This window comes from Gorilla gorilla, chromosome 3, assembly GCF_029281585.2.
Source record: "Gorilla gorilla gorilla isolate KB3781 chromosome 3, NHGRI_mGorGor1-v2.1_pri, whole genome shotgun sequence".
Classification (NCBI taxonomy): Eukaryota; Metazoa; Chordata; class Mammalia; order Primates; family Hominidae; genus Gorilla; species Gorilla gorilla.
The window spans coordinates 33,989,368-34,016,734 of record NC_073227.2 but is presented as its reverse complement, the minus strand read 5'-3'; the positions used below and the strand labels follow the sequence as shown (position 1 = coordinate 34,016,734).

General features: G+C 43.6%; 1 protein-coding gene across 2 annotated transcripts in view; it reads left to right on the top strand.

The window, feature by feature from the left end:
• The window catches only part of SEL1L3 (SEL1L family member 3), a 116,123-nt gene that overhangs the window by 32,524 nt on the left and 56,232 nt on the right, over nucleotides 1-27,367 (top strand). For both annotated transcript variants that reach the window (XM_019025686.4, XM_055385547.2), the window contains exons 6-10: nucleotides 279-337; nucleotides 8,312-8,444; nucleotides 10,506-10,638; nucleotides 12,181-12,321; nucleotides 25,839-26,050. In XM_019025686.4, coding sequence (XP_018881231.2) covers nucleotides 279-337; nucleotides 8,312-8,444; nucleotides 10,506-10,638; nucleotides 12,181-12,321; nucleotides 25,839-26,050 — 678 coding nt within the window. The remainder of the gene's footprint in view (nucleotides 1-278; nucleotides 338-8,311; nucleotides 8,445-10,505; nucleotides 10,639-12,180; nucleotides 12,322-25,838; nucleotides 26,051-27,367) is intronic.

Below are 27,367 nucleotides of genomic sequence, written 5' to 3'. Positions count from 1 at the left end.
CATCAAATGAGCCTTTGGCTTGGAGTTTGGAAGTATCTGAAACTTGGTGGAAACTGCATTGTAGATATTTTTAATCACATCAAGTCACATTTGGGGAAGTTAAATGTATGAAATCTTAAAATATGCACAGGGCTAGTAAACTGTTAATTTTATTTTTGCAGAAACTGATCAGGTAAAAGACTCTCCAACACATATCATGAGTAATTTACACAAAGGACTGCATAGGTAATGTAGGGTGATGAGGCATAACTGATTCTTGTGTATCCCTCCCATCATAGATAGTAGTAACCACAAGCATTGGACAGGATTTGAAAAGCTACCACAATCAGACCATTAGGTAAGTGCGATTTTTCTTTTTATTCAAAATTTGCCTGCATGAGAGTTAAGGAATCTTCATACTTTAGCCCTCAGCCCTAATGTTATTCCACGTCTCTTCATTCAGCTTTTCCAAGCATGGATTATTCTCTGCCCTGTAGCTAGTCTTTGTACTTTTTTTTTCCTACCATGCACAAACTCTTTCTGTTTCCCCCACAACCTTTTTTTCTAAGCAAGAAAAACTAATCCTCTCTCCAGATCTCATTGTAAATTCTTCCTTTCATGGCACTTTATAATTCATTTTCTTTGAAAATTATCTTCTATGAAGGATTCTGAAAAATAAATCAAAGTATTAGTGTTGCTTATTGAGAATGGTTGGTAACTTTGGCCTCATATAAGACATAAAAGCAGACAGTCTTCATATTTATGTTTATAATCTGGATTTGAAATGTATGCAACTATTGATATTGGTGTCTCTTTTCATCTTTATATAACCATTCTCTACAAGAGTTACAGAAACTAAGAACTGAGTTTCCTGCCTGTGTTTCATAATTTTTTAATTTACTTCTACATCCACGTATAATAGTGGGTTTTATAGTGTCAGAACCATGGGGCAACCTTCATTAGGAATTCAGGATACCTTGCCATAGCTAGATAATATATGTATATAGGTGGTCTCTGACCCAATGATGATTTGATTTGCAATTTTTTGACTTTACAGTGGGTTTATTGGGGTAATAAATGCATTTTGTACTAATGATACCTTCAACTTACAATGAGTTTATTAGGATGTAATCCCATTGTATGTCAAAGAACATCTGAAATTGAAGGCTTAAGAACAAGTGTAGGCGAGGGGTGTTGGCTCAAGCCTGTAATCCCAGCGCTTTGGGAGGCCAAGGCAGGTGGATTACTTGAGGCTATGAGTTTGAGACCAGCCTGGGCAACATGGCAAAACTCTGTCTCTACTAAAAATACAAAAATTAGCGTAGTGTGGTGGCGCATGCCTGTAACCCCAGCTACTCAGGTGGCTGAGGCACGAGAATGGCTTGAACCCAGGAGGCAGAGGTTGCAGTGAGCTGAGATGGCGCCACTGCACTCCAGCCTGGTGACAGAACAAGGCTCCGTCTTAAAATAAAAAAGTAAGTGTAAAGATCAGAAATAAAAATTACCAATTTTGCATGTATAATTTTAAAAAATGCATCAGAACTTTTAGGCACTTTGTCTGGGATGAGGAGTGTTTTATTCCTCGAGTCTGTTATTTCACTGCAGCAGGCAGAATGCTGCCTCTCCAAACAGGCTGGGGATACTCAGAGTCCCGCACAACCCAAATTCTCTTGGATGCTGATTATTAACGAAAGGGAAGCAAAGAGGGGCAGAGACAGAAATAGAGGGCCATATATGCTACTTAAAAAAAATAAATAAACTCTTGGCCTGGCATTTTACAGGTGGTTCACACCTGTAATCCCAGCACTTCAGGAGCCAAGGTGGGTGAATCACGTGAGGCAAGGAGTTCAAGACCAGCCTGGTCAACATAGTGAAACCCCCATCTCTACTAAAAATAAAAAAATTAGCTGGTCATGGTGGTGCGCACCTGTAATCCCAGCTACTTAAGGCTGAGGCATGATAATTGCTTGAACCTGAGAGTTGGAGGTTGCAGTAAGCCAAGATCCCACCACAGCACTCCAGCTTAGGTGACAGTGATACTCTATCTTAACAAAAAAAAAAAAAAAAGAAAAGATAAGAAAAGAAATGCAGAATCTTGGGCTTTGCTCCAGAGCTTCTAAATCAGAATCTGCATTAAAAAACTAAAAACAAAAAAAATTAAAAAAAATTCCTGTTTTCATTTGAGTCCATCTGATTTCTTTTAGGCTCTGGGCATATAGAACAATTCTTATTCTCATGGCTGGATTAAAGGATTAGAGTTTTATAGAAAGGCTAAAGAAGTGTTATTAGCCTGCAAAGAGAGGGTGCCAGTGGCTTAATAGCTGCATTGAAACATAGCGGCTGAGGCCTAGGGAGAGAGCACATGTCTTCAAGAGCACCGAGGTAGATTCAGATCAGCCAGAAGGCGTTCAACACATAGGAGTGTTGTTATATAACAGGTGGCTAGGGGTTCTTCTCTGAAAAGTTCAAGGACAGTGAAGCCTGGGAGCTGTCTTTTGAGAAACAGATGATCTGAGTCAGCTTTGGAGATCAGATCTCCATGTTCTGTGAAGTGGGCTCTGGCCAGAAATTAAAGGTTTTTGTTTCAGGACATGAAGTTTAAAATAAGAGCTTCCTCTCTCTCCCCTGAAACCCACGTCCAGCTCAAGGACATTTTCGACCACTGGTTGAATTTCATAGGCTCTTTTTCATTTTCTTTGTAAGAGTTTCCTTTCCTCTTCAATCCCAGAGATCTAGAGGCTGATATGAGTGAATGGGAGAAAGAGTGGCCACAGAATGATCCAGGGCTGGGGCCGGGGTGAGGCAAGTGAGCCTAAAACTTAAGGGGGTGCCAGAAAGCTCAGGGATTGCATTCGTTTGTTGGGGCCTGCCAGAACCAAGTGCCAAAATGAAGTGGCTTAAACACAAAAATGTATTATCTCAGTTTTAGAGGGCAGAGGTCCAAGATCACAGGGCTGGCAGGGCCATGCTCCCATGAAGGTACGAGGGACAGATTTGCTCCCGGTCTCTCCTGGCTTCTGGTAGCTCCTTGGCTCGTGGCAGCATAACTTCAGTCTTCACATGGCATCCTCCCCATGGGTGTGTCTGTGTCCAAATTTCACTTTTTTATAAAGATGTCAGTCATATTGGGTTAGGGGCTCACCCTACTCCAGTATCACCTCAATTTAACTACTTATGTCTGCGATCACCCTATTTCCAAATAAGGTCACAATCTGAGGGGCTGGAGATTTGGACTTTGACATATGAATTTGGTGGGAGGAGGGGGTACACAATTTAACTCAACAGTAATCATGATAAGTAACATATTAATATGATGTTTTTAAAAATCAAAATGAATGCAGAGAATCTATGATGAACAAAATATTGAAATTTTAAGTAAAGACATCATCAGCATAAACATAGAAGGATCAAGGGATCAAGACTGATTTGGGGGCACACACCAACTCTACATCCCAATTGAAGCATTGAAACAATTTCTTAGTAAAAGTGGCAGTACTCTGGGCTGGCACAGTGGCTCACGGCTGTAATCCCAGCACTTTGGGAGGCTGAGGCAGGCAGATCACTTAAGTCCAGGAGTTTGAGACCAGGCTGGGCAACATGGTGAAACCCCAACTCTACTAAAAATACAAAAATTAGCCGGGCGTGGTGGTGGGCACCTGTAATCCCAGCTACTCGGGAGGCTGAGGTGAAGGTTGCAGAGAGCCAAGATTGTGCCACTGTACTCCAGCGGGGGCGACAGAGCGAGACCCTGCCACAAAACAAACAAACAACAAAACAAAACAAAAAACAAAACAAACCAAAAAAGCTAGCCGTACTCAGACGCAGGAGTGCCCCTCCCCACCACCCCAGCTGCCCTGCCTGTACTCCTGAGACCTCCCCATCAGAGAAATAAGCAGAGGTAAAGCTAGTCCCAGAGGGAGCTGTCCAGAGTCCCCCGGGGGTTCCTGTGGTCAGGTATTTGGAATCTCATCCCTGCCAGGAACCCCACTTTTAGAGTGGGCCAAGTCAGTGAACTAAGCATCAGATATTTCCAGTTTACTGGTTATAGGTGTTCCCAGGCAAGGCTCTTACCCCTCCTTTTTATTTGTTCCTGTAACGTAAACATAATGACTGTTGTCCTACAAGGATAGTGTGAGAAGATCAGGAATTAAGTTCTCGGGATTGCAGTGCAACGCATAAATGAAAGGCTGTCAATAATATCCCATGACAGGTGACAGCTTCAGGCCTCTATAGTGTTAAATTCATTCATTTATTCAACACCTGTTTACTGAGCACCTGTCACATGCCAGACACAGCACTCAACTCTGGAAATAAAATGATGAACACAAAGAATACAGACTCTGCCTTCATGGAGCTAAAATATTGAGCTGGGGAGACAAACAGAAAACAAATTCACAAATAAATTTAAAATTACAAATCGTGGTGAGTGCTAGGAAAGAAGTGGATAAGGTAGCTTGAGGAGAACAAGGGGGTCAGAATTTGGACCAGGCCGGCCGGGCGTGGTGGCTTATGCCTGTAATCCCAGCACTTTGGGAGGCCGAAGCAGGCGGATCATGAGGTCAAGAGATGGAGACCATCTGGCCAACATGGTGAAACCCCATCTCTACTAAAAATACAAAAATTAGCTGGGCGTGGTGGCGCATGCCTGTATTCCCAGCTATTCGGGAGGCTGAGGCAGGAGAATCGCTTGAACCCAGGAGGCAGAGGTTGCAGTGAGCTGAGATTGCGCCACTGCACTCCAGCCTGGCAACAGAGCAAGACTCTGTCTCCAAAAAAAAAAAAAAAAAAAAAAAAATAGAATTTAGACCAGGCCCTGAAGAAGTGACGTGTAAGATGATGGTTACTCTGTGGGACATGGGGGCAGCCAATTTGAAGCTCTAAGTTCTCATGCCACAGAAACTTCAAGCTGGAACTATTTCTTAATTCTGAGAGAGGCCTGTTTGACAACGTCGGTGATTCTTTCAGGCTTCTGGTGCTCTGCGGTAATAAACCAGGGCACTCTCCTATGTCCAGATAAGAGTAAAGATAGTTTGCCAGCATGTCTCAGGTTTTCAAAAGGGGCTGGCTTGGGCTTTGGAAGAGTCTAGCTCAGCTTTTATGTCAGTGAAATTGATGACCATCAAACAGTGCACAGTACAAGGAATCTCTTGCAATCTTTGTGCAGACACTGAGAATTTTGCGGGAGAAAAATATGAAGACATCGATGTACATGGAGACCAAGCTGGACAGATATCCTATTGCTTGATAATAATGACAATTTAAAAATTACGATTCAGTGCCCTAGGGACCAAGTAATTTGTTTTTTGTTGCAAAACTCAGTTAATGCAAGGATCCACTAAAACAGATAACTCCCTTAAACATTTTATTTCAATTAAAACATATATATGTATATATTCATTTGCCAGTCTTTCTAGAGAGGGCCTTCTTTTGAGTACAAATCTGCAGATTAGCGTTTGCTGTGGGCTTTTTTCACACTTGTAAACAACACCCAATTTCTGTTTCTTCCAAATGAAAGCAAAGATACTTGTGAAAATAATCAGAGCCCAAAAGCCATCTAGATTTTTCTCAATTTTTTCCCATGACATTTTACAACAATTTTTTAGTAAGCTCTATTGCGTCTACCCAAAATAATCAACTTAGTTTTTATAGAAAGAAGAGCTCTTTCTTCCCCACTCATGTTTTATTGAATTACATATGTAAGTAAATGGTATGATTACAATAAATATACTACTGATATTAACTGTTTGGGCTCAAGTGATCCCCCCACCTCGGCCTTCCAAAGTGCTGAGATTATAGGCATGAGCCACTGCACCAGGCCAACATTAAGTGGCTTGAGAGTATGCACATCTTATTCTTGCTAAGCATGAAACTCAAGATGTGGGAGCCAAAGTCCAACAGAGGGCTAGGTTAAGGATGATAATCACTGTTGCTGATGGTTATGGTGTCTGCTCTGTGCCTGACACTGTTTGAAATGCTTTGTTTACATATTAGTTTATTTCATCTTCATAACAACCATACAGGCAGGTACTATTACTATTTCCGTTTTTTAAGTGGGGAGACTAAGGCTCTAGACAGTAAGCTCTAGGCAGTGAGGCGGTGAGCATCCCGGATGCTGTAAGCATCAGTCAGTCGGTTTTGCATGAGGACAGTCAGGTAAGCTGGGGAGTTGGTTCAGCTGCAGCTCTGTTAAGAGGGCTTCCTACTGCAGAAGTGTTGCTTTGTATCCATCTAGTGCCCCGTGCTGTCTCATGAGGGTTGTTGGAATGTTCATGTCTTTTCAAGGTCTTGGAAAACAGACTCAGTTCACAACTCTCAGAGATAATAACTTTATGGCCTCTCCTTAAATAGGCAGGAGAGATCATCATCTTCACAGTCCTACAAGACTGAGATTCTGAAAAGAAAAATATCGGGAGCTGAAGCACTTCTTTTCCATTTTGGTTGTGTTTAGACGAGACTAATCTCTAGACGTTCGATGTTGCTGCTGTCAGCTGTTGCTGCCAGGCTGTGTGCTTTGCTTCATCGTCTCATGCCTCCTCCCTGGCCTCCTCCCTGGCTAGGGCTTGGGTTGTTTGCTAACAGACAGTCCATCCCTCGTTCTGAAATAACCCTGGGTTGCCTGGTTTCTCTGATCCAACTGTGGGTAGCTTGCTCTGTCCCCATCCGTCGTCACTCTGGCCCTTCACTCCTTCGGCTCCCTGGGCTCCTGGCAGCCTGCCTGACACTTTGTTTTCTTTCCCTCTGCTTCCATCTGCCCCTCGTGGTTCCTGGCTCCATCTTATTGCCTGACCTCTTACTTGATACCTGTCTTAGCCCTCACTCCCCTCACTGTTCACATATGCTCTGATCACACATATGCTCTGATCTATTCTTTAAAATAAGAATCCTCCCATTCTTATTTTAAATTCTTGTTATTTTAATTTTATTTATTTATTTTTGTTATTATTATTTTGACATGGAGTCTCGCTCTTGTCACCCAGGTTGGAGTGTAGTGGCGCAATCTCAGCTCACTGCAACCTCTGCCTCCCAGGTTTGAGCAATTCTCCTGTATTAGCCCCCTGAGTAGCTGGATTACAGGCACGCACCACCACACCTGGCTAATTTTTACATTTTTAGTAGAGATGGGCTTCACCATGTTGGCCAGGCTGGTCTTGAACTCCTGACCTCAGGTGATCTGCCCACCTTGGCCTCCCAAAGTGCTGGGATTACAGGCGTGAGCTACCGTGCCCAGCATTATTTTAAATTCTTAATAGGTAATAGATGCACATGGTTTTAAAAAATCAAAACTTTGTAAAAATACAGTTAAATATCTTGCTCCCAAGCCTACCCTCATGCACTTCATCCCAACCCCCCACCACCCCATGGGGAGATAATTCTATTGGTTTCTTGTATACACTTTGGCCCAGAGTTTCTTTATGCAAATATGAAAAAAATCTGTTAGCCTCTTTCTTAGATAAAAGGTATGCTCTGTGTCCTGTACTTTTATTTTTTTTACTTAACACTATATTTTGGAGATCCCTCCAGGTTCCTTTGTCCCTTTTTTAGTTGCATAGTGAAAAAGCTCAAGGTACACTAAATTGATGGGCCAGTCCCCGCTGACAGACACCGGGGTTCTCCCATCTTTGGCGAATATAAACAATGTTGCAAGGAACACCTTCATGCATTCTATAAATGCCAACCCACTTTGTCCTCCCTTTCCTTCCTGATGTTTCAAGCCCTTCAGGACAGCGTGGTCCTCTAATTCATCACCTGTGCTCACCTCTCATCTCCGGCCAAACCCTCTGACCTGGCTGTGGCCTCCTCCTCCTAACTGAATTTTGCCTCAGTCCTTATCTAATAGTCTACGCTTTTGGCTTTCCCCCACAGCCACCTTCTATTCATTCAACAAGGTTTGTTATTTTCTTTTAAAGCAAAATATTTCCAATGAAAACCAACAATTCCAGACAATTCCATTGATTCCAAACAATACCACTACTATCAATACCACATATTGACTATTTACTGTGGGCCAAGCACTCTGCTAGATGCTTGACATCTTTACACTTCACGTAATCCTCTTAACCATCCGGTAAGTGGAGAACTATCATTTGACACAGGAGAAGACAGCACTGGAGAGGAGGTTAAGTGACTGGGCTGAGGTCTCATAGCTGGTAAACAGCAGAATTGGGATCCTAGCCGAAGTCCACCTGACCCTACGCTGGTCTCATCTGCTAAAACTCAGAGTGAAGGCCTTGGGGCAATTTGGGTTAAGTCAAGGAGAGTCTAGGAAAGAGACTCTTTTTAAATCATCTAGTTCCAGCATGGAGCTCTCTTAATCCTTCATTCTCTTCTCTAGCTTCCGGGAGGATTTCCATTATAATGACACAGCTGGGTACTTCATTATTGGAGGGAGCAGGTATGTGGCTGGCATTGAAGGGTTTTTTGGACCCCTGAAGTACTATCGCCTTCGCAGTCTGCACCCCGCCCAGGTGAGTCCAGGGGATCAGGAAGATTGCGGTACTCCTGGGTGAAGGGTATGGGCCTCAGGGGGGGGCCACCCAGTGTAAATAAAAGTTTACCCAAGCCGGACCATGCATCGCCTCTGTCATCAGACATCATTAATATTGAGGCTTTTCCCCCAGCAAATGCAATAAAAATTTCTGCTAACATTTGGTTCATTTAGTACTCATAAAATGGAAACCATTTACTTCCTCTGTTTTAATAACTACTAGTTTAATTATAGAGTAGATTTTCATCAGACTGTTGCCTATCCAGCGATTAAGCTAATGAAAGGAGAGAATCTTAGTTATTTGGTAAACCTTCTTTTATATACTATTATTTAAAGTATCGGAAGAGTTACTGTAGCAAATTAAAATCTTGGTTCCATTGGCTGCTCTCTTCAGAAACACAGGCCTTCAGCTCACGCTGGGGTCGGTTGGCAGCAGTTGTATGGATCGAAAAGGGCATTGTGTTCAGGGCTGAATCCTCTGCACAGTGCCTTCCACATCCATAACCCGCCCCCGAATGGAACTGTCCAACGCTTCCGGCCAACACAGCTGGACTGGTCGGGGGAGAGGGCTGTTTCCCTATGAGGGAGCCTTCAGGGCACTTGTTTTCTGGGCTGCTTTAAGGAGATCAAGAACCCCACCTGATACCTGAAAGAGAAACGTTCCGTCATTCCCTTCACCCTGTGGGGTTTATTCTGAGAAAAACAGGGGTCACTAGGCAAAGTCATAATCAGGAAAAATGGGGAGTCCTGCTGCCCATGGGTGATATCTTACAGCCTCTGTGAGACACTTTTGTGAAAAGGGAAAAAAATGAAATAGTCATTTGTGCAACAAATGCTTATTGAGAACCTACTGTATGCCAGGCTTTGAACTAGGTGTTGAGACAAGCAAGATGGATAGGTTTAAAATTGTTTTGAAGGTTGTCCACAATAAGAAATCTGCTTAATATCGGCCAAGCGTGGTGGCTCACACCTGTAATCCCAGCGCTTTGGGAGGCCGAGGCAGGTGGATCACTTGAAGTCAGGAGTTTGAGACCAGCCAACAAGGTGAAACCCCGTGTCTACTAAAAATACAAAAATTAGCTGGACGTGCTCACTTGAACCCAGGAGGCAGAGGTTGCAGTGAGCCAAGATTGTATGACTGCACTGCAGCCTGGGTGACAAGAGCAGGACTGTCTCAAATAAAAAAAATTAAAAAAAGAAAGAAAGAAAGAAAGAAATGTGTTTAATATCATGAACAGTACATATACATATCCATACATATATTCACACACAAAATGGAAACAAAATTATTCTAAGAATACATACCCTTGCTATATTCAGTGCATGCTGATATTTTGTGTTCTACTTTATAGAAACAAAAAACACCACCAAAACTCTGCAGGTTCCCACCCACTGAAATAACTGTGTGACCCTCTAATGGGTCCCAGCCTCTATTTTGAAGCACACTGAGCTAAGTCCCTTGTTCCTGAGGCGCTCCCTTTTGGGATCTTAAACAGGGAATTCATGAAAGAATACAATACATGCTTTAATTCAGATGTGTTTGGGAGTGCTGAGGCAGGAACGGATACATCGGCCTGTAAGTGAGATGGGGTGAGCCACTAGGGGGGCCTGTCCTGAAGCCATGGCCTTGTAGCCAGCTCTTGGAGGTTGCAGAAGAGGGGAGGAGGGCTCTTTGATGCAGCAGGCACATCGTGGGTACCCTTGCATCTTTTCGTAGGCATTGAAGGGGGAGGTGAGTGTGATTTTCTAGGGACAGAGTACAGCCAGAGAAAAGAAGAGGGAAGAGTCCCAGTCTCTGGGAAATTCTGACATTTAAGAAGCTGGACACAAAGAGAAGCTGAAGGGAAGCCATCAGAGCTGGCGTGTCCTTGAATTAATACCAATGACCTTGCTTTGCAAATCCAGAGTGGATGATATGTGTATAAACAAGCCACCTGGAGATGTCAATGGGAGAACAAAGTCAACCCAAACACATCCTCCTAGAGGTGGATGGATATTTGATGACAACTGTTGTTCATTTGACTTTCTTGCCTTCTTGTAGATTTTTAATCCCCTCTTTGAGAAGCAACTTGCTGAACAAATCAAGTTATATTATGAAAGGTGTGCTGAGGTTCAAGAAATAGTATCTGTGTATGCATCTGCAGCAAAGCACGGGGGCGAGAGACAAGAAGCATGTAAGTGTTGAGCTTCAGGGGAGCTGTTTTAAGCTCTGTGCATTTACATAAACACATGTTTGGCTTCTCCATAACAGGATTAAAATTAAACATATATGACTTGGCTCAGATGCCAGATGGGACAAGTGTGACCTTGAGCCCTCCACTGGTGGATACAGGTGAAATTGTACATTCCACCTGGATTCTACCAAGACCAATGACAGCCAAGAAGAACCAAAACATCTTATAGCTCCAACCATAAAAATCTAGTTTACAAGTACAAATGAAAGCGAGTGTTTTGTGCCTTCGCATGGCGTTATTCCCATCCATAAGGCCAGCCTAAGAAAATAAAAATGAACTGGAAAATAAATTAATCATTAGAAATGTTTCCCCATCAGTGCACTTTTGTTTTGGGCCATTAATATCTGAATATTAGCTTTCAGAAATGTTGAATGGTGACTTTGTTGTTTGGAGCTCGGTTTTATTTTTTAAATCCTTGAAATTGACTCATTCTCGAAGACATTGGTAATTTTTAACAGAAGGAATGAATTTCAAATAGACTGCTTTCATGCATGCTCATATTTGCACAGACATCCTTTTACTCACACAGGGTGTTATATCAGTTACAAAACTTGGTCCTGTCTGGTTCGCCAGTGTTCCAGCTTGGATCTAGCACTTACACATTTCTCTGTGCTGTGGATCTTGCTGTTTGATATGGTGGCACTAGAGTTACTCACATATGTTCCTTCTGGAAGAGAAATTCCTGTGGGGCCTTTGCCATCAGCAAAAGCGAATTGAGTATTTCAGTCCTGCCCATATGTCTCTCTATCTCCAGAGCGGAACTTCTCATTCCAGGTCGTGGAGGGAGGGATGCATCTCAAACATGCCCCAGTCCAATAGGGTTCACATGAAATGGTCCCAGGTAGTGATTACAGATGGTGATAGGTGAGTGTGGAAAGACAGTGCTTCTGCAATTCAATTTAAGAATAGGCTATACTGGTCCCCAGCTGCTGCTCTCACTGCTGAATCATCCGGAAAATATGATGCTGTCAACAGGAGGGGGAAGATATATAGGAATAGTAATAAACCAAAGAGGAAAGAAACTGACTTTGGTAACTTATGTACTCTCAGGAGACATACCCTGAGATAGAAGGCCAGGCATGCACACCCATCTGTTTGGTGGCATTAGGAAGATTTTCCTATCATCTTCAACTGCCTTGCCTCCCTGAGGGTCTTTGTGCTTTGCTCCTCAACTCACATGCCAAAAAATGGCCTAGATATTGGCCTCCTGGGGACCGGTCAGAGGCCAGCTGCTCATTCTGTAGAATTCTTCAACAGCCATCAGCAACTTTGGCACATTTCTCATGGACTTGGCTCTGAATTTGTGACCTGGAGGCAAAAGCATCATAGCCAATTTCAAATCCCAAAAGGACCCAAACCAACATCCAGTAATGGCAAGTCTGGCCTCTTCTTTCTAGTTCCTCTTAGGAAGAAGGGCTTTAGGGAAGTGAGTCTTATCTCCTGCTAAAGGGTGTGATATCTTCTGCTTCCTCTTCTGTGTAGGCCACCTCCACAACTCCTACCTGGACCTCCAGCGCAGGTATGGGAGACCCTCGATGTGCAGAGCCTTCCCCTGGGAGAAGGAGCTGAAAGACAAACACCCCAGCTTGTTCCAGGCATTGCTGGAGATGGATCTGCTGACCGGTAATTGAGTCTTTGCCTTGGCTTTAGGCGCTGGTTAGAAAGGCTCCTTGTTTTTCTCTGTTTCACTCACCCTCTTTGGTGATTTGTGCCTTAAAGTTATTTTTAACCCCAGTGTTTTAGTTTAATTTCAGATTTAAATTCTGCCCTTGTATGTCCACAACTCTCGATATATCTGTGCACACTTCCAGCACTAAATGCAAAGACTGAAATTTAGGAATCGCTCAAGCAATTCTTTATTGAAAGCCAAGGTGGCAAATGGACAGGCCGCAGCCAGAGCCAGCCCCAGATGCAGTTGATTTGGAAAATACCTTGTTGTATATGTTTAAAAAACATCAGTTATGTGTATCTAAAAAGCTTGTATGAAAATGCAAATTTCTAGCTTTTTTAAAAAAAAAAAGAAGAAAAAAACAAAGATCTGGCAAGACTGGGCCTTTCTCCTATGTGGCAGCAATCGTGGAGGTGAGGCTCAGACCAGGCATACTTTGTCTACCCACAGCCCCTCCTGTCTGTTTCATCATCTCCTGCTTACTTCACTCATGGATCTGACCCGTCTGAGCCCACAGACACTTGAACTTGGGACCTCTGATTTGAAGTACACTTTAAGCATCATCTCAGGAATCTGCATAAACTTCCCAGATGCCACCAGCTTCTCTGTAGGCCCAGTGCAATTTGGGTTTGCTTAGTAATTCAGTGCATATTCTAGGGACATGAGGGATCTTAAAACCATGCCTGTTAGGAAGAGGAAAGGCAGCTGGAGATGTTCGGTCTGGTGAAGAGGATCCTAGCAGGGAGTTGCCAACTGTCTTAGTGGTGGGAGGCAACTCCACATAGTCCTGGGCATAGAACCAGATCTTGAGTTGAGGCGATGCAGAAACTGACTTCTGCCTCATGTAAGATTGGTGTCTTACATTGTACCCACCGCCTAAGAATGGCAGTGTCTAACAGCATAGATTTCCTTTGCAAATAGTGACCATCCTGCAAAGAATTCAAGTCATGTAGGATATTTTATCATTCATTCTTCTGATGCTTACTCAGTGACTACTCAGTTGCTTGGCTAGACTTCAGAGATATGTGAAGTAACACAATGCTTCTGTCCTTGAGGAATGGACTTGAAAGCAAAGAAAAATAGTAATGCATTTTATTAAAGGTATAGAAGCTAATGGTGGAGACACAAAGAAAGGAGTGGTCAGTTCTACCTGGAGGGCTGAGGTGTTCTGGGAAGGCTTCCTGGAAGAGGAGACACTGGGACTGATTCTTGAAAGGCCAGCAGGTGTTTGCCAGATAAGAGAGTTGGGGGTGGGAATTGCAGGCAGAGCAGACCCTGAGAGGTGGTAACAGCACAGCATGTCGCATGATGGTGCCGTGACAATGGGGAGGCAGGAGAAGCCCTGCAAAGTGATTGTTCCAACGAGAGCTCAGACACCATCCTGAAGTTTGGGCTTTACCTTTCAGGTGACAGGGACCTGTTGAAGGGTTTCAAGCAAGAAGAAGAGACATAGTGAGATCTGGGATTTTGAGGTCACTCTGGTGGCAGTGAATGGCAGGGAGGTGAATTAGAAGCGGGTGGAGCTGGAAGAAGGGAATATATTGCCATGGTCCCTTGAGGAGTGGATGCAGGCCTGAGTGGGACATGGTGACAGGAACAGAGCTGAAGGATGTAGAGATGGGCTCTGAGGGACTCCATGGCTGCTTGGATGTGGGCACAAAGGACAAGTAGGCAGGAGGCTGCGTCATGTTGTGTAATGAGTGGCGTAGCCTCTGGAGCCAGCTGGCCTGGGTCCAATTTTAACACTCACTAGCTGTGTGATTTGGGCAAGTTACTTAATTTCTCTGAGCCTTAGTTTCCTCATCTGCAAAATGGGGATGATAATAGTATCTGTCTTCTAGTATTGGGTTCAATAAATTGATCTACATATGTGTATGTATATATAGGCATATATGTGTATGTATATGTGTGTGCATATGTGTGTATGTATATATAATATACATATATAATATATGTATATTACATTATATAATATATCATATAATAATATATAATATATAAATATGTAATATATAAGTATATAGGTATATACTTATACTTATATAAGTATATTATATATTATTAATAAGTATTTCATATATATACAATATACTTAGAACAGTATCAGCACATGGTAAGCCCTACATAAGCAGGGTTTCTCAATCTCACAATATTGACATTTTGGACTGTAGAATTTTTTTTTGTTGGGGGCTGTCCTGTGTGTTATGGGATGTTTAGCTGCATTTCTGGACTCCACAACTAGACACCAAAAGCACCTCCCCAATATCCCTCCTCTCCAAAAATATTTCCTGGTATTGCCAAATGCTCCCAAGTCCCCAGGGAGGCCAAATCACCCCCAGCTGAGAACCACTGCTATGTCAATGTTATTGCTCTTATTACTGGGCAGAGATAATTCCAGGTTTCCGTTGGATGGTTGTCTGGAGGTGACGAAGCCCCATGCCCCAAGACCCGCAAACAGGAGACGCATGTTGGACAGTTTAGGCTAAATGGACTAAGACCACATCCACACCAAAATTGTCTTTACGAGAGTTCTGATCCTACTTAAAAATAGTTGTGCTGATTGGGAACAGGAGTGCATCCTTTCCACAAAACATTCTTTTTTAAGTAAATACTGTCTATGAGAATGTTTTCATGTTATTGTTGCAGCTCAAAATTTTGTTTATAAGAATTTAGAATGATTTGTTTTCCATGGAGACCTGGTAACGAAATCTAATTAAAAACCCCAATCATAAGTCCCCTTACCTTAAGACTCCCTGGGTATGGGCGCTGCAGGACCGCTAGATTCCCACACAGTGAGCCTGTTCTGCTGACCTCCGTTAGACTTCTGGGGCCCCCATCAGTGGGGAGAGAGGGGGACCCAAAGCTGGATTTGCCACTTTAGGACCCACCGTTCATGACTAACCTGCCATTGGCGTCTTCTGGTGCCAAATTAGAACAGCACCAAGGAGCTTCCCCCGAGGGACCATACCTGCCAGCCTCCCATGCCACCACAGCCTCTGCTTCCAGAGGCACATGGCCAGCTGCCTTCCTCTTCTCCCTGCCTTTCCCTGGCCTAGGAGATGGCAGGGAGGGAGAACCGAAGTTTAGGTGAATTTCTAGAACCAAGCCCCGGGCCCCATTTGCCTTCAGCGCCTCTTTTTCTAGGTCACATTGGAAGGACTGGGGAGCCTTCTGCAGGGGTGGGGCATACACTCCTTAAGGTCATCTCTCTACCTGGCACAGTGCCCTTGCTTGGGGCTATCATAACATCTTCCAGCAAACCTGGGAGAAAGACTGGTGTCTTATGTTGCACCCAGCTTCCTAACAAGGCTGAGAAAAAAAAAAAAAACCTTGATTTTGTAAATTGAGGGTAAAAAAAAATGAGTTTATATTTCCAACACGTCTTTACTCTGATCTCCTATAAAAAGAACCGTAGTAAGACGAGTGTGACGCTATCGCCGTTCTCAGTTCCTCAAATACCCTTCGTTCCAAGTTCTTCCTGCCCACGGCGTCTGGCCCTAGCTGGCTCCGGCGGGCTTCAGATGACTCTAGTTAATAGGAACTGCGTTTGCATTCTATTTTCTGCTGCTGCCCTGACCTGTCCTGTCCTGTTGATTAATAGACTTTATTAGAACATCCTCATTGTATTACATTTTTCATATCTGAGATAAGCTAGAAGAATGGATTCAAGCATGAGATGTTTGATGCTTGGAATTCTTACTGTAGGCACTGAATAGGCGTGGTAACAAAGATAAGGAATTTAACTGAGTGGGTGTGTTCTGAAGTTACTCACAACCTTTCATTCATTCATTTACTGAACAAGCATTGACTGAGTGCCCCCTACGAGCCAGGATAGAATCAAAATGGGGCTGTGTTTTGAATGAGAGTCATTTAGGCTAATGTAAAAGAAAACATCAGCTTCCATAGTTTCCCCAAAGGGCATTAATTTGTGGATTTTTTTTTCCGGAATTTTTAACAAATAAGATGACATCATGGTGCAAGAGAAAATGGGCTGTAATTTCTGTTTCTGTCTGAGAGTCATCTTCTTCCCTGCCAGCAGCTTTTCTTCACAGACACAGCCAGCACTCCACTTCCAGGCCGCTACATATGCACGTTTCAGACCTGAGAGCGTTTCTTCCCCCCACACTGTGTGATTTTAGATGGATCATCTGCTCACTATCTCAGCCAACAACACACTTCAAAGCAGAGATGGGAACATTGCAGGGGGTCGAGAGTGGGGAGGCTTTGGCTTCATTTACAGCCAGTGGGAAGTGGAAAAGAGTGTCCTCCACATTCCCGTCCAGTGAGGTCAGCACCTTTGAGTTGTTCCCAGAATAACTGTATTATTCTATTACAAAAGAGACTTGCCAAATATTTACACTTTTCCTCTTTAAGGGCTGTGATTTATCTTTTTAAAATTCTTATTCTTGCTAATATACACATAACGAAATTTGCCATCTGAACCAGTTTTAGGTGTACACAGTTCAGCAGCGCTAAGGATATTCACATTGTGCCACAGAGCTCCACGACTTTTTTCTTGCAAAACTGAAAATCCATACTCAGTAAACGTCTCCCCATTGCCCCCATCCCAAACCCTGGGAGCCATCATCCTGCTTTTTGTTTCAATGAGTTTGACTGCTTTAGATACCTCATATAAGTGGTATTTTACACAGTATTTGTCTTTTGGTGACTGGCTTATTTCGCTTAGCATAATGTCGTCAAGGTTCACCTCTGTTGCAGTGTGTGTTAGAATTTCCTTTCATTTTAAGGCTGAATGGTATTTCATGACATGTTTATACCACACTTTATTTATCCATTCATCCATCGATGGACACTTGAGTTGCTTCCACCCCTTGACTATTGTGAATAACTTTGCTTAGAATATGGGCCTACAAATATCTCTTTAGAACCATGCTTTCATTTTTTGTTAGATATATACTGTATCCAGAAGCAGAATTTCTGGGTCATATAGTAATTCTACATTTAATTTTTTGAGAAACCTCCATGCTGTCTTCCACAGCAGCTGCACCCTTTATATTCCCTCCAACGGTGCACAAGGGTTCCAATTTCTCCACATCCTCAGAAACACTTGTTATTTCCTGTTTTGTTTGTTTGTATGTTTTTTTGAGACAGAATCTGGCTCTGTCGCCCAGGCTGGAGTGCAGTGGCGGATCTCGGCTCACTACAATTTCTGCCTCCTAGATTCAAGCGATTCTCCTGCCTCAGCCTCCTGAGTAGCTGGGATTACAGGCGCTCGCCACCACACCCAGATAATTTTTGTATTTTTATTAGAGATGGGGTTTTGCCATGTTGGCCAGGCTGGTCTTGAACTCCTGACCTTCAGTGATCCACCTGCCTCAGCCTCCCAAAGTACTGGGATTATAGGCATGAGCCACTGCACCTAGCCTTTTTTTTTTTTTTTTTTTTTTCTGAGACAGAGTTTCGCTCTTGTTGCCCAAGCTAGAGTGCAGTGGCATGATCTTGGCTTACTGCAACCTCTGCCTCCCGGGTTCAAGCTATTCTCTTGCCTCAGCCTCCTGAGTAACTAGGATTACAGATGCCTGCAGCCACACCTGGCTAATTTTTAGTAGAGACGGGGTTTCGCCATGTTGGCCAGGCTGGTCTCAAACTCCTGACCTCAGTTGATCTCCCTGCCTCGGCCTCCCAAAGTGCTAGGATTTCAGGTGTGAGCCCCTGTGCCCAACCCTGTCTTTGAGGACATCCAAGCTCTACTGTGAAATCAGGAAAGTCGACAGTCATTATGCAGGATGGTAGTTCTGGTAAAGGGGATGCCTACACTGTGGCAAGGGGGGCATCAGAGAAAAGCCATCTGCCTGGGGAGACAGGAGAGATGACGTGAGGAGAGGTATCTGAGTGGGAACATAACAGCTGTTTGCCAGGCAGGCAAACTGAGGAGTGTGGGTGGATGAGGTATGTTCTTTGGTGAGTATGGGGCACAAACACGCCATGTGTGGTCATATAGAAGAAGGATCACTTCACTAACATATGGCATAGGCAGCTAACATATGCCTAGCACTGTTGCAGGCACTGTCGAGAATTCAAAGTATAAGTTGGATCCTTCCACTTCTTACACCACCCTTAACAAGCTTGCCACGGAGTGAGCGACGGAGACACGTGTAGGACCGAATGGTGCAACTCAAGGCAGAGTAAGATGAGCTCTATTCAGGCGAACCTATCCTCCGGGTCCATATGGTATCTTTCTATTCACTAAGTTCTTTCGTAGACATTATGTCACTTTATAAAAGCATTGCATTTTAAATTCCGGTTAAACCAGACTTTCTCCAATATATAAATTACTGCACAAAAATAAATTATACCTCACAGCCATGAGGATGGCTACTAACAACAACAACAACAAAAAAACAGGAAAAGAAAACTCCTCAAAGATAGGAACAGTATCTAGGGTTTTGCTTTTTTTGTTGTTTTTTGTTTGTTTTTTAAGACCCTTGCCTCGATAAATATTTGTTTAGTAACTGAATGGCGGCAGCCCAAATGAATAAGTGATCTCACTGTTAGTACTCAAAACATCTTTGTTGGGTAAATGAATCACTGAAGGAATGAGGAATTTGACTTCCAGGAGACCCAAGTTCAAGGTTTGCGCTAGCCAAGCTGCAGCTCCAATCCAGACAGCTAAGAGTTCTATGGACTTACTCTGCTTCTTTCCACATTTCCCTCATTTCTCCCACTCTCCCTCAGCCTGTTTCCTCTGAGGAGCGGCTGCTCTTTCTCGGTAGACACTTCCGTAAACATCGTTCTGTTTCTCAGGTCTACCAGGACGCTGTTTGCTAGCCTTCCGCTGTCAACAGTAGTAGACCAGAATCCTGCTCAGGTCTGTGCACATTCATTTACAAAAGAATCCTAGAAATATAGCCGTCATAGTTCTTGCTTTCATATGATCTGTAATCTAGTTGCTGAGATATACAGGTTCCAAGATGTAAAGCAGCCACGAGGTACCTGTAAACCCAGTTCAGGACCCATGTACTGGGTGCATCCCACATGGTGCCAGGCCCTGGGGCGACCACAGTGAGAATCGTGGACCAGCCCACACACAACTCTGTGCCAAGTGCCAGGGTGTACAGAGGAGGGAGGCTCATTGAGAGTTGACAGCTGATGCGCTAACCTGGTATAAGACACAGCTGTTCCCACTGGTGTTTTCTTCTCTGATGTATAACAGGACCCGTTCCTCGCCTCCCAGAACGGGCACGCCTTTGAATTAAACATGGCGGGGCTACTCGGGGCTCCCAACTGCAGCGCATATAGATGTGGCCGAGTCCCCTTGCTGCCTCGGGCATTCCAGGGCCTCTGCTCTGCATCCTGATTTTCTTGCTTGGCACAGGGATTCTCCTGTGCTGCTGTGGCCCGTAGTTCACCACCGTCTAGACTCTGGGGTGGCATCCAACATGAGACCCCACGTTCAGGACTCTGGAAGAGGGGACTCTGATTGGTCAAATTCTATGTTGTTTCCTGGGGAACCTCCAATTCTCTAGGAAAATGGCTCCTGCCAGAGCATAGAAATTGCCCTATTAGCATTTGGGCTTTTTCTAATGCTAGTACGGTGGTGTTTTAGTATGCATGTTTTTTCATTATTTAAGAGTTGTGCTGGCCATTTCCTTCTTTTACTTTCTTGTCACACCTTACCTGTCAAAACTGAGCCGTTTGAATTCAAAAACCCTTTGAATGGGGCTCTGGCATCCAGAGAAGAGAGGCAATGAGGACTGGGCTGGTGAGAGGCTGCAGGGATGGCAGTGGCAGTCCGGGCTCTTGGTTGTGGCAGGGAGCAGTGAGGAAGGACACAAAGGCACTGAACAGGTGACATGAAGGCAGAGAGGGGAGGGGGGAGCTGGGCAGCATGGCCCCAGGGACATCTGCCCTAAGGCCAGACCTATTTATTCCTTTCCTGCCTTTCATCTGCACTAGGCACCTCTGACCAAGGGAGTTGGTGCCTGTGGCTAAAGGAAGTCCAGGGTCTGCCAACAAATGGTTCTCTGGGATGGGGCCAGGTCCAAGGTTGGGCTCGGCTCCCTGGGCTGACACCATCTGTGCCCCTTTCAGGACCACTGCCTGCCTCTTGCCCCCAGGCTCCGGAGTGCTGAGTGTGGGGGCAGAGGTGTCCCCACACAATACGCCAAGGAGTGACTGGCTGCACTAGCGAAGCTCTACCTTGCTTTTGACTTTATTTTTGCCAACAATTGCGATGTTTATTTGGAGACCTTAAAACGCAGAGAGTGGAGATGTTAGAAATACAACTATGTTACATAATAACATTGGGATACTGTTTCCTTTTAAGAGCTGTGTTCCCTGTTTGTTGAAGAACCATCATCTTTATTATCTTTTTTGAAAAAGCATACATATAGTTTTTTTAAAAAAATACACAGAGACACCAAGAAAACAAACAATGGGCTATGCTTTTCTTGCTCAGAGAATAACAGCTCCGAAAGGAGAGAGAGAGAGAGAGATGGAGGAAGGAGGGAAGGAAAGGAAGAAGGCAGGGAGAAAAATGACGTGTAAAATCAGAAAGTTTATACGGGGTCAGGAGCGGAGGCTCATACCTGTAATTCCAGCCTTTTGGGAGGCCAATGCGGGAGGATCACTTGAGGCCAGGAGTTCAAGACCGGCCTAAGTAACATAGTGAAGCCCTGTCTCTATTTAAAAAAAATAAAATAAAATAGGCTGGGCGCCGTGGCTCAAGCCTGTAATCCCAGCACTTTGGTAGGCAGAGGTGGGTGGATTGCTTGAGGCCAGGAGTTCGAGACCAGACTGGCAAACATGGCAAAATCCTGTCTCTACCAAAAAAAAAAAAAATTAGCCAAGCACGGTGTGCATCCCTGTAATCCCAGCTACTCGGGAACTGAGGCAGGAGAATTGCTTGAACCTGGGAGGCGGAGGTTGCAATGAGCCAAGATCATGCCACTGCACTGCAGTCTGGGCGACAGAGCAAGATTCTGTCTCAATAAAATAAAATAAAAAAGAAGAAAGAAAAGAAAATTTACACAGTACATAGAAAGATACAAATAGGCTTTTTTTTTTTGAGACAGAGTCTCACTCTGTCGCCCAGGCTGGAGTGCAGTGGCGCGATCTCGGCTCACTGCAAGCTCCGCCTCCCGCGTTCACGCCATTCTCCTGCCTCACCCTCCCAAGTAGATGGGACTGCAGGCACTCGCCACCACACCCAGCTAATTTTTTTTTTGTATTTTTAGTAGAGATAGGGGTTTCACCGTGTTAGCCAGGATGGTCTCGATTTCCTGACCTCGTGATCTGCCCGCCTCGGCCTCCCAAAGTGCTGGGATTACAGGCGCCCGCCACCACGCCCAGCTAATTTTTTCTATTTTTTAGTAGAGACGGGGGTTTCACCGTGTTAGCCAGGATGGTCTCGATTTCCTGACCTTGTGATCTGCCCGCCTCGGCCTCCCAAAGTGCTGGGATTACAGGCGTGCGCCACTGCACATGGCCCAAATAGGCTTTTTTTGAAAAAGAAAAAGAAAGCAGGCTGTGAGCCCAATGAAGATCTCCAGGTCAGAGTGCAAATGAGGAATGCCCTGTGTTTTTATAAACCAGTCAACTTGGTGTAGATCATTCCTTTTAATAGTTAAGTGACATTTTCTCCTTTCCTTTTTTCCCCTTTCAAACTTCTACTTTGGATGCATTACACCTTTCAGAAGCTTGAAACTAAAAATGACTTTCCTATTGATGTCTCCATTCCTCTCACAAGGAATGAGGTGCCTTTCTGCTCCTGACTTCTCAAACAGACGCTGGTCCCAGCTCCGGGGCCTTTAGCAAGTGGCTACCTTCTCACATTCTGCTTTTTGCCTCTTCTAAAGATGAGCACACAAACGGTGACCTTATGGTATTACTGTGAAAAAGGGGGAAAAAAGCAAAATAAATGATTCTGGGCTACATGGAAAATAGTAAGGGGTAATTAGTGGTGGTGGTGGCTTTTGTTTCTTAGCTTTGGGTGCTGAAAGAAAGAAAATGGGAAAATGGCTGCTTCTTCTATTTTGTTTGTTTGTTTCTTCATTAAATCATTAATCTCCATAAACAAGGCATGTTTTTAGTTACAGATTGACTAGAAAAAAATGCATATGCTAAGCCAGATGGGTGAAATTAACAGTTTCATTAAACTGACTTTAAAATCACCAGTTTCACAATATCACCCAAGACATTATGCCTTTGCTTTTGAGCAACAGTTGGAATTCAAAGTTTACCAAATGTGCAAAATGAGCAGTTTTACCTTAGGATTATTATTTTTATTTATATTTACTACTGCAGAAAATTATTTGATTCTTTTTCAGAGAAAATACTGTTTGGTTATATTTTGGGGGGAGTTTTGAATTTCACATACAAAAGAAATAACACAGCCCTTTCAAACTGCCTGTGTTTCAATCTGCAAAGTTTTTTTTTGTGCTAAAGATTTGAGCTTTGTGAAGGATTCCCTTTTTGTTCCTTATTCTCCAGCAATCTCAGCTACCTGGGCGCTCCTGGCTAATGATTTCTGGGGTTCTGTGCCAGGGGTCGGCAGGACAAGTGTTTCATTCATTTGAAGCTTCATTTGGTTTGGAGTCTCTTCCTCCTCTGAGCCTACAAAGCTCAGGTCCACAGGTACTCTGGCAAAACTCATCATCTTAGTTAGGCATTTGGCAGAATAGGTGAGGCAGGGATGAATCGTTAACAAATGTTAATGTTGCTTTGCTGGGAATGTGCAGAGGGGCATCCAAGATGAGCACACATTTAAAAGTAAACACATGAATAAGTGGCAGGAGAATTTATTTTGCAACTCTGAGTGCTACAGTGTCTACTGAATTCAGTGTATTCCACGTTCTTATTACAACTAAAGACTGGGTAGAACGGACTTCTCTTAACTACGCAAAGGGAAAATCCAAGACAAGATTCCACAGGCTGCTGGTGAAAGGGGGTGTTATCATGCAGATGTCATCCTAACAGATTTGCAGAGGGAAGTGGAAATGTTCGAGGATGTTCAATGCCACGTTGTTGGTTATAGCAAAACCACTGGAAACAACACAGGAGTCTAAAAATAGAGAGGCCTGGTAGGGAAAATGGTACAGCTACGGAATGCAATACTATTGAAGCATTAGAAAGAATGAGCTTCTGACAGCCCCAGAGAGTTATTCATAATGTGTAGTTAATTTAAAAAAGAAAGTCGAGAGTCAGACTCTACAATGGCATAATACGCCATTTTGGTAAAGAAAATGTGTATGTAGATATGTAAATAGATTTGGATATGAATTATTGTATATACGAAGGAAAAGTGTCAAAGCCTACATACCACGCTTTTAATAGTTTTTAGTCTTCGTTATTAAAGAAAGATTGAGGGAGACGGGATTTCTGTTTTTATTTTATACAAATCTGCACTGTTTGAATTTTTTTTTTTTTTTTTTTTTTTTTACGACAAGCTGTTATTTCTCTGGGGAGTTTTAAAAAAATACAGAAAAAGGAACAAACTCCATTCGTTCAGTAAAGTGAATGTTTTCAGCACCTACTGTGCCAGGTACTTGGGATCAAAAAAGCAAAAGCAGAGCCAGGAGGTAGGCAGGGAGGAGTTCCAGAAGCTAGTAGCTGGAGGATGCCTTAGAGCTGGTGGAGATGGTGGCTGCATCCTTCCCCACAGCTCAGGGTCTGCAAGCACAGGCACAGTGTCCCCATCTCAGGGACACCCAACCCACCCATGTGACCCCAGGCATCAGTACCCGCTCATTGACAACGTGTCAGCATTCACAATTTCATCTGTGGGTCCTTCTGATCTCAACTTCCATTTGTAGCATGGACCTCTGTAAGGAAATTGCCCTTAAATAAACCCATCCCCAACCTTCCCACATTGGATACTCTTCTGTGTTCAATCCTGATGAAGGGCTGATAAGAGTGAGTCTCTCTCGTTGCCTCCTGAGCTTTAAAAAAAACAACATTTTGCCGGGCGCGGTGGCTCAAGCCTGTAATCCCAGCACTTTGGGAGGCCGAGGCGGGCAGATCACGAGGTCAGGAAATCGAGACCATCCTGGCTAACACGGTGAAACCCCGTCTCTACTAAAATACAAAAAATTAGCCGGGCGTGCTAGCGGGCGCCTGTAGTCCCAGCTACTCGGGAGGCTGAGGAAGGGGAATGGCGTGAACCCGGGAGGCGGAGCTTGCAGTGAACCGAGATCGCGCCACTGCACTGCAGCCTGGGCGACAGAGCAAGACTCCATCTCAAAAAAAAAAAAAAAACACCACAACATTTTAATTTTTGACGGAATAAAGAAAAAAGAAAAATGTTGGACATAGTTTTTAGGCAGGTGAAATTTTAGTCAAGTTGACATTTAACTTAACATTTACATCAAGGTTATTTACATGTACATTTACATTTAACTCACATCCTAAGTTAAATGTAAGTCTTAAGTTAAAAGTTAAGTCTTAAGTTAAATGTAAATAGTATCTTTACAATCCTATATGGCCTTTTGTAACACAGCATCTAGCATAGTGCCTTGCACATAATAGAAAGTAAACATTCGTTGGCTGAATTAACAAGAGATATGAATAACGAAGATAGACTTTAGAAGACTCCAACAGTACATCTAGGGCCATAAAACTTGCTTGTTTGGGCTTAAATGATGATCAGCTTATAGACTCATGGGAGAATTATGTAAAAGGAAGCATCATATAGCTTAAAGCAGTTGTGTAAACAAGTCTCTATCCACGTGGTAAGGTACTTATTAAGGCAACTGATTGACTTTTCATTGAGGGTACGTGCATCAGGGTGACTGTGAACTCTGGCTTTAGTGACTTTCGAAGCAGGGCTCACTGCTTGGCTCTGCCTCTTGCCAGCCTTTGTAACTTTAGACAAGTTATTCTTCTCCAGGCCTCAGTCTCTTCGTGTGAAAAATGGGGATGCTGAAAATAGTACCGACCTTATAAAAGTGTACCAATTAAATGACATAATTTACATAAGACACTTAACCCAGTACTTGGCATGTTGTAAGCTCTCAATGAAAGTTGACTCATTCTTTTTATTTGGAGACCCATGAGAAAAACTGGGGACAAAAGATGTCTAGAAAGCATCTAAAAATAAGGTTCTTTTGCTCAACTTTCTAGAGCAGTACCTAAGAAGTGTTTGTGAGATAAAACACATTCTTCTTTAGGGAGTCTTAGAGGGGGAAAAGGTCTCTCTGGAAGTTTCAGTGGTCCTGATTTGGTGATGAGTTACACTGAGTAAATTACTCTCTTGAGGCGATTTCTAAGCTACATACAGCACATCATTTCCCCAGGATACTAGGCTGTGCCAAAGAAAAAGCTATTTACAGAATGACACCATGGCATCCCCAAAGGGTTTAATTTACCTCCCTAGAAGGTGGTATATTTTGAGGCACTGCAGGACCGACCATATCAATAACTCAGGTGATTTAATTGGCTTTTCCTCTTTTTCTAAAGCCACGTCGATCCCATGGTAATTAATTGTGTGTGCTCTGAATTGTGTTATTTACAGTGCCAAGGAACCAAAATGAATCTGTATCAGAAATCGGTGGGAAGATATTTGAGAAGGCTGTAAAGAGACTCTCTAGCATTGATGGTCTTCACCAAATTAGCTCTATCGTCCCCTTTCTGATGGATTCCAGCTGCTGTGGATACCATAAAGCATCCTACTACCTCGCAGTCTTTTATGAGACTGGATTAAATGTTCCTCGGGATCAGCTGCAGGTAGAGTATTTCATTGCTCCATTAACATCAGTCACCTGCGTTATATTTGCAAAGCAATGCTCTTGTGCCCCTGGTAGAACTGGACATGTTGCAGCTCCTTGGAGTCCTTTAAAAATCTTTACACTCAAGATGAATGTCCTGGGGCTGTGTTAAATACAGGATCCTTTGCTTTCAGTGAGTGAAAAAGGGCACTTCCTCCATTTCTAGACAAGGCCTTGGGGGGATGATTGGTGTACCAGCTAAGGAACAGTGTCAGTGCTTGCCAGAACCCCAGTTCTTCAAGAACAGGTGCTCCTTACCAAATTCTTGTAATTACTCTGCCTGTGAGACCATTATCCCACATCACTTTTTAGCTAAGTGAAGTCACTTGGACCTTGAAGCAAAGTATTGCTGCATCCAGCAGTCTGTCATCAAAATAAACGCCATACCAGACGGCTTCATTTCTGGTTTTGAATCCAAATTTATTATGCAACTAGTCTAACATTTAGAATTACATTTTCATAGTGCATTAGTCAGGGTTCTCCAGTGAAACAGAACCAATGGGATTAGATATATATAGGAAGAGGTTTCTTACAAAGAATTGGCTCATGCAATTATGGAGGCTGAGAAGTCCCACAGTCTGCCGTCTGCAAGCTGAGGGCCAGGAAAGCCAATAGTGTAATTCCAGTCTAAGCCTGAAGGCCTGAGAATCAGGAGAGATGATGCCATAAATTCCAGTCCAAGGGCAGGAAAAAAACCAAAAAATACAAAAAAAAACCATACAAAAAACCCTGATGTCTTCCTGCCTCAAGCAGGCAGGCAGGCAGAAAGCAAAAAGGGACCAATTTCTCTTTCCTCTGCCTTTTTGTCCTGTTGAGGCCCTCAAGAGATTGGATGATGCCCATTCACAGAGGAGAAGGCTGTCTGTGTAGCTTACCTCACCAGTTCAAATATTCATCTCATCTGGAAACACTCTCACAGACACATCCAGAAATGATGTTTCATCTGGGTACCCGATGGCACAGTAGAGTTGACACACCAAATGAACCATCGCAATAAGCACTGCTAAATGTTCCCTGATTGCTTTTCGTTTTCAGATTTGCATAGGTGATTGTGTATGCGTGGTTTGGGGAGGCTCAGACTGTTGAGATGTGCCCAAATGGTTCCATGTTCCCTTCTAGTTGTTTGCTTATGATGCTTCTGGCTTACAGATGCTCCTGAATGACAGCATGTTTTCCTGAGTCCCGGAAGCAGTCCCCACAAGGGTGGAATAATGAAAACAGCCTAGTCCCATCTCTGCCACGAAGTGACTGGTTGACCATGGACAATCGACTTCCC